Genomic DNA, 7,518 nt, shown 5'->3' with positions numbered 1-7,518 from the left:
AGCCCCTGAATCTGGCCCATCTGGACCTGTTTTGCGTACTGAGGGGGCCCCCCAGGAAGGAAGATCCATCGCTGGCTTCCTGGAGGTTTTTGAGATCTGTCATATTCAAATTCAGACACAGCGCCCAAGAGGGAGGGTGGTCTGGCCATCCCCCATCCCTCGGACGGAGATGGGTCTCCACCTTCAGTGGGGGTCTGGGTGGGCCTGGGGGCTCCGACTGTCCAAGTTCTCTGAGGCTTGGAGAGATCCGCCCCTGCCTTGGCTGAGCCCCGTCAAAGCAGGACCCAGGGCCTTGGAGCCCTACCGCCCCCCGACGTAGGGAAAGCAACAAACACAACGCAGCCCACGAAGGTAGAAAGCTTTTTTTTTTAATTTTATCAAATTGATCTGTACAAAAGTTAGCATTGCTTGGTCAGAAAGTAGCGAAACACAGCAGGTAAGCGAGAACAAAAGTCCAAACTCAACACCGAAAAATAAGATTGCATAAAAATGAGTTTGCTGTAGTTCCCGGTCCCCCCACCCCCAGAGAAAGATATGCAAAAAAGACTTTTCTAGAAAAGGGTAGGTAGAGTAGAAAAAGTAAAAAGAAGCAACTTCTCCAATGTATTTAAATTTACAAAGTTTAAAGGCACAAGTTTCCATGAAATTGGCAGTTACCATAGCTCAGCATACAGTGGAAGCAGTACAGGTAAGTCAGATATTATTTGCCTAAAACAAAGAATCTAAAAACACTTAGTGAATAAGGTTTTAGTTTCACAGCTTGGAGGTGGCGCCTGGTTCCTAAGAGCCAAGATTAATGTGTTTCTGAAACCACCACATCCCAGGAAATTCCCATCTCTACCACTTAGCACAGTTGTGGGCAGGGATGAAACTGAACAACGTCCCTGACTTCTACACCCCAAGTTAATACCTGGTGCCAGGAGCACCCCAACCTGATCGAAGACACACTACAAGGCGAACTCCTTCTCCTTCCGAGTCCCAGCTGCCTCCTGGGAGCCTGGAGCTCAGCCCCTCCCTGATGCCTCCCAGCAGCCAGGCCCCAAAAGGCCAGAACGAGGGTCCCAACCCCACCTGCCTCCTGCCCCAAGTCCTCAGCTCCTAGGCGTCCGTTTTATCTTAAATTCTACTCTGCACAAATTACTTCATTAATTAAAGATAAAATAACACAGGACATAAATACATTTTAACAGCTTTCAAAACAAATCCAACATATTTAAGTTTCAAAAATAAAAAATAAAAAAATAAAAGAGAAGTGTTAATCACTACAAGGAACACCTCAGAGCTAACGAGCTGGTCCCCAGAGATGCTCCTGCAGACCCATCCTCGCCAAGGTGCCCCTATGAATGTGACGCTGCCCAGCTGCTCCTCCAGATGCATCCCCACCAAGGCGGTGGGTGTGCCCTCTCGCTGCAGGGGTGCTGTCCACTGGTCCTGGGAGTTCCCGGTGCTGGGGCTGGCCGGGAGCACAGAACGCAGGAGGCCTGGAGACACTGTGCCTCTTCCCTCCTTTTGTCCTTTGTATTGTGGCCCCGTTTTGCTTCCACTGTGCTGCAAAACCAAGGCGCTGGTGTCTGCGCAGAAAAGGGACCCAATGACCATCCTTCGTTTTGAAGTTGTCAGTCACCACAAAGAGAGAGAGGAGGAGGAAAAGAGGGCTTTGTCCACTGATGGAAGTTTGGAGATCTGGAAGCAGAGGGGATTGGTCGGTTTCCTGCACACATCAGCAGGCACTTGATGGAGCCGGCACACGCTGCTGCTGCCTCCTCTCACCTTGCTGGCCCACACCTCCAGGGAGACCTCAGAGGCTGTCGTTGCCGGTAAAGGTTTTCCTCCGCCCATGCCGGCCCTCTTCAGTCGACCACGGTATCCTCAGGGTCTGGTCAGGGTGGTGTACACTGGCTGGTCCCAGTTACTGGGGGGAGTGTGGGCAGGCGGCACAGAGAGGCTGCTGAGCAGGGGCGAGGTATAGGGCCGGCGGGATGAGTGGAAGTAGGGATACTGGTAAAGGCTGGACGGGTAGCCTGCATAAGGGTTGTAGTAGTTGGGGGCCTGCAGGTCAGTGTAGTCGCACTGGGAGCTGGTGAAGGAGCTGGGGGCTGCAGCAGAGGTGGCCGTGGTGACGTTGGCCTGGGCGCTGTAGGAACTGTAGTCGGCACGGCCTGGAGAGCTGTGTGACTGGTCACTGTAGTGGCCAGGGCTCAGCTGCTCGGTCTTGATGTGTGGCCGAGGGGGACCTGCTTCAGTGGGTGACGTGGAGGCCGACGGGGCTCCCTTGTGGGCCCATACAGGGGACGCCCCAATGCCCGCTGACCCCGAGTGTGAGTAGGAGGCTCCGGCGTAGGAGCCAGAGGTGGAAGGCTGGCCAGGCTCTGTGGGCAGGGCCGAGTGGCCATTGAGGGGCAGGTACTGGTCAAACTCGTGAACATCAAAGGTGTCCATGTTGCCGATGACCTCGCTGCTCAGCTCTGAGATGTCTACGTTGCTGAAGTCGATGTTTTGGCGCCCACTGTCCACCAGGCGGCGGCCTTCCAGCTTTAGCTCTTGCTTGCCCCCTTGGTGCAGGTCCGTCTTGGGGGTGGTGGGTGGGGTGGGTGGCCCGTGGGTTTGCCCTAGGGTCAGAGCACATTTCAGGGATAAATGCCCTTTCTGTGGGGGTTGGAGGTGGGGCTTGGCAGGGCCGGCGGGCTGGCGACATGCACACAGGAGGAAAACCAGCCCGCTAACAGCCGCAGGTAGGAATCAACAGCTTTTTGTTCTTGTACATTTCCCAGAAATTCCAGCAAAGCCAGACCCAGACCTCACTCCTTGGCCGAGAAAATTCCATTAAACACTGTTCTATGTGAAGACCCAGGGCCAAGGAGGCCCCAGAGTGAAAACCATGGTGGAGAACGAAGAGATAGCCACGTTTAGGAAGCTCTCCAGGAGCGCCCGGCCCTGTGCACAGGACAGCGACACAATCCACACAAACCCTGTTTGTGACTGTAGCCAGCTTAACCGAGACTGCTTGGGGGCCGAGACTGCGCCCCAGTCAGTTGGATCCAGAAGCTGGGCAGCTGACCACCATGCCAGCAGTAGGAGTGAGTCCTGGGTCAGAACCAACAAAAAAATCCCGGGGAGGCAGAGATGCCTTTGGGTAGGACAGAAAACCCACACCACAGAGTGCCAACCCGGCAGAGCTGTGAGACCCTCAAGCTTAGAAGAGCTAACCCGGGTACTCTCCTAACCCAGAGCGTGCGTCAACAGTGGCGGCCACTCGGGGCTTTGGGAGCTTTTGGAGAATACCCAGGGAAGGTTTGGTTCTCTTCTGCGTGCCTGCCCTGGGAGTGAGCTCCTGTTCCCTCCCCCACTGTTCATCTCTGCTACGGCCAGAACCCCAGCTTCTCCCAATGAGGATTCTCAGACACTGGGGACCCCAGAAGCCAACCTGTGTGGTCGCTGTGGTGATGTGCATCGCCGAGGCCCGCATCAGTCTTGTACACGACACCACTGGGGTGGTGGCCCAGCTCGGCGCCTGAGTCCGAGTCGCTCTGGCCTGTCTTCACACTCTTCCTCCGGCGAGGCTGGTACTTGTAATCTGGGTGGTCCTTCTTGTGCTGAACCCGCAGACGCTCTGCCTCCTCAACGAAGGGGCGCTTCTCACTCTCACTCAGCAAGCTGCCGAGCCAAGAGCACAATCGGGTGGCAAGGGCGTCAGGACGAGCACCGGTGTCCATACTGCCCAGAGGCTGGACCATGCCCCAGGGGAGGTGCAGGAAGGGGATCAGGACGACCCCAGCCAGAAAAGCCTGAGTGCACCCGCTCCTCAGTGGGCAGTACTCCCCCTCTTTCAGCCACGGTGCCCAGGTGGTGAGGTCTGGGTGCTTGTTAAGAGTCAAAGAAGAAGCAGTAACAAGACCCATATCTCTCATCTCCTTTTTCCTCCTCTGACTTCCCTAGCCCAGCCTGCATTTGTTCCCTTCCTTATGGGCTTTCTAAGGCAGACAGGCAGGGGAGGAGAGCAAGACCCAGCTGAGAATACACACACTATGGACAAAGTGGGCTTTCTGGGAACCAAGGTGGGACTCTTCTGACAACTGGGCTTCCCAGACCTCCAGAAACACTGGCAAACCCAGTGGTTTTCAGTGAGGCCTGGAACATGCACTGACCCCTCAGACTCTTCCAGCAGTTCACTTCTCAGTGCCTTTGGGACAGGGCATTGGGACACAGAGGCACAGGTCCACGGCACCCCATATAGACCAGAAGCAGTAGCATCGAGAACCAACGTGCAAGCTTTAAGATCCCACTCATGAGGTGAGACTGGGGGAACGGTGTACCAGTGCCCTAAACCCAAAGCTGTCCACTTTAAACCCAGACAGTGTTTGGTGGGGTGAGCCACAACCTTCTCAGTGCTGCTGTCCAACTTTCGGCAAAAACCCACCAGCTTCACTACGCCAAACCATGCAGCTGCATGGGGAAGCTGCCAGCGGAGTAGACCCTCCCTCTGCCCTTTCCAAGGAGCACTGCCTCCAGACAGCAGCATGCTGCCCACTGCTGTGTCCTGCTCCCAGACAAGAGGCTACGATTCCTGGGGGATGAACAGGCTTCCAGGCTCTGAGGCCACTTACAGCTGGGGCCCCCAACTGCCAGCCACCACCTTCTGCCGGCTGTTCCCGTTCCAGGTTCCAGAAATGTGGTAAGAGTGGCACACTCCTGCTGCTGCCCTCTGTGGGTCCACACCCGGAGGGCCAGCGCGCCTGGTCCCTGCTGGCCAAAGGGTGTTTTTCCACTAGGACTCGCCCTGGGAACAACCACTGGGAGCAGGGCTGAGACTGGGCGTAGCGCCACCGCCCCAAGCCCCCCAGGACTCACGCGCAGCGCCCACTCCCAGACTGGGGACACTCACCGCCACAGCTTGCCCAGCGTCTTGCTGAGCTCGGCGTTGTGCAGGTGTGGGTACTGGTCGGCCAGCTTACGGCGTGCCGCCTGCGCCCACACCATGAAGGCATTCATGGGCCGCTTCACATGAGGCTTGGCCTTGAGCGCGCCGCCGCCGCCACCGCGCACCGGCATGGGTACCAGGCTCCAGTCGTAGCCCTTTAGCACCTGCGACACGGCGTCGCGAATGCAGGCTGGGAAGCGTTCGTCTGCCGCCTCGGCCGAGTCACTCCGGCCACTGCTCCCCGTGCCTGCCGCGCGACCCAGGCCCTCGGAACCCGAAGGCGACGGTGGCGAGTCCGAGTCCGAGTCCTCCACGTGCGACATAGAGCTGGCCGTGCCAGACGGGCTGCAGGGCGGCTGGGTGCGGGTCTCGGTCATGTCCAGCATCTGGGCCGCACGCGAAGGGGCGTGCACTGGAGATGCGCACCGGGTCGGATGCCGGGCTTCGCTATGGCCCCTCTGGGACCCAAGGTCACCGTGCTGCGGCCTGACCTGCGTCGCCTCGCCGCCGCCGTCCCCAGTCTTACTGCTGTCCCGCCTGCCGCCGAAGCTCAGTCCCGCGGAGGGACCCGCAACAAGTTTCTTTAAGCGGCGATAGCGAGGCTCCGCCCCTCTCTAGGTTCCCCATTGGCCCGCCCGCGCGGCCCGCTGCCCCCGGGGGCGGAGTTTGGTCGCCCCCGCCCCTCCCCCCACCTTAAAGAAAGCGCCGGGATTCCCGCTGCGACCCCGGGCGCCCCGCCCGGCGCTGAACCACGTGGGGTCCGGTGCGCCAGCCAGCCAAGGACTAGATCCCTAACGGTGCACCCGCCCGCCGAATCGTCCCCCAATGCCGCGGGCCTCCCTTCCAGGAGGGGTGAGAAGGAAAAGGTCAGAGATGGGGACAGTGGGTACTCAGCATACCCCCGGGCTCTCCGCCCTGCTCCTTCAGCGGGCGAGCGGTGGCCCCTGTGCACCCTGCCCCTGCCCAGTCGCCCAGCCTCGGTAGCTCACTCCGCGAGTAGGCAGGTCCTCAGGGGCCTCCCCCACCAGCCTGTCTTGAGCCTTGACGTCTTGCCCTGCAGCCCAGAGGCTCCGGGGTCAACGACTGCCAGCTTGCGGCCCAGGGGAGGGTCGGCTCGGCCTACTCTCCTCAAAGCCGAAGCTCACCCCCCGCAGGGCCCGCGAAACTTGCCAGAATGTCCGGCGCGCCCTGAGTCTGCGTGCAGGACACGTTCGAGTAACGCGAGGAGTCTCGGCTCGGGCTCGGAGCGGGGTGATCCCAAGTGCCTGGCTCCATCCGGATACGAGCTTGGAAAGACCTGTGGGGGCGCGGCCCTAGAAGCCGGAGCAGCGGTGCGGGGTGGGAACGTTGGGCGAGACTTGGGCTGACTCTAGCTGTTGAGTCCCTGGGGCCGCCCGGCGGATGGCGTGGCCGGACGCGGGGGCCCAGAGCCTTCCGGGCGTGACCCGGGGGGGTGGGGACGGGGATACAGTCCGGCGGGGCGGTCCTGGGTGGTCCGGCGGAGGTGGAGGCCGCTCGGGGATCCTGGAGTGGAGGAGGTGGGCGCGCCTGCGGAGGAGAGGAGGTGGGCGGGGTGTGCAGTTTTCGGGGAGGGGGGCGGTGGGGTCGGGGAAGGGACATTTCCCCGGAGGCAAGCGCCGGGCCACCGCTCGGAGGCCGCCCCCGCGACTTGGCCTTGGGCCGCCCGGTTCCCGAGGGCAGCACGGATTCTTTCTCCGAACCCGCTGGGAGGCGACCGGCTGCGTAGAGCCTCGCGGTACAACACCCCTTTCCCCAACGGCTGGCATGGTTATAGGTGTCTCCGAACTTGGGACCAACGAGCCCCAGGTGACCCTACCTCAGCTAGGAACAAGAGTGATGCCCTTTCTCTGGCAACAGGAGATGCTGGTCTGTCACCAGAAAACTCCAAACTGGAAGTCGGCCGGTGTAGTCGAATTCTCCCGCCGCACCTTTACCAACCCAGGGGAGGACAACGCACCGCCTATGCGCAGGACTGCGCCTCCTGCCCCCACCCCGTCACAGGATATCGTGCACTCAACGGGTCCACCACCGCCCAGGGCTGTGAATTCCTTAGAAGCGTAGATGCGGGTCTTAGAACTTAGAGCTGGTGGGCCAGACGGTCCGGACTGTTCTGACCGCCCAGCTAGGGGGGAGGCCTTCGCCTCACTGGGTCTGCCCTGGTCCCCTCCCGGCCTCGCATCTGGACTGTGCCGGCCCAGGTCTCCTGCCACCTGCGGGTGACCGGAACTCCTCTTGTCTTTGGTCATGGACTAACCTGCTTGCCAGAGGTCAGTGAGCCACACTTTTCACCTTCAGGAAAGGGGGTAGGGGGTGCGCTGGCTCTTTAAAGTGAACGGAGTGCTGGGACACTCCCACCTGGTGGCAGAGTACAGGAGTGGTCTGTTCTTTTGCCTCCCCTCCTGCCACATGCCTCCTTGTGCTGGGTCACCTGCCAAGGAACACCCTCCCCTGCTGGTTTGCAGTGGCTCCCCTCTGGAGGACCTGCCTTCCACTTCTGGTCCCCTCTCCACAACCTGAGGGCACTGAGGGAAGGCCCCAGTGGGGGCTCCCTGGGGGCATGGGCCCAATTTGTTGGCCCT

At 60.1% G+C, this 7,518-nt stretch overlaps 1 protein-coding gene across 1 annotated transcript; it reads right to left on the bottom strand.

The window, feature by feature from the left end:
* Positions 1-408: 408 nt before the first annotated feature.
* Positions 409-5,514, bottom strand: SOX8 (SRY-box transcription factor 8). The gene is made up of 3 exons (XM_037157400.2): positions 4,883-5,514; positions 3,425-3,654; positions 409-2,609 (listed from the first exon to the last, which is right to left on the bottom strand). Exons 1-3 carry the CDS (start codon positions 5,302-5,304, stop codon positions 1,870-1,872), a joined length of 1,392 nt encoding a protein of 463 aa, XP_037013295.1. The 5' UTR covers positions 5,305-5,514; the 3' UTR covers positions 409-1,869.
* Positions 5,515-7,518: the final 2,004 nt, after the last annotated feature.

This window comes from Artibeus jamaicensis, unplaced genomic scaffold, assembly GCF_021234435.1.
Source record: "Artibeus jamaicensis isolate MK-2021 breed Jamaican fruit bat unplaced genomic scaffold, CSHL_Jam_final contig_700, whole genome shotgun sequence".
Classification (NCBI taxonomy): Eukaryota; Metazoa; Chordata; class Mammalia; order Chiroptera; family Phyllostomidae; genus Artibeus; species Artibeus jamaicensis.
This window is presented reverse-complemented; position numbering and strand designations above follow the sequence as displayed.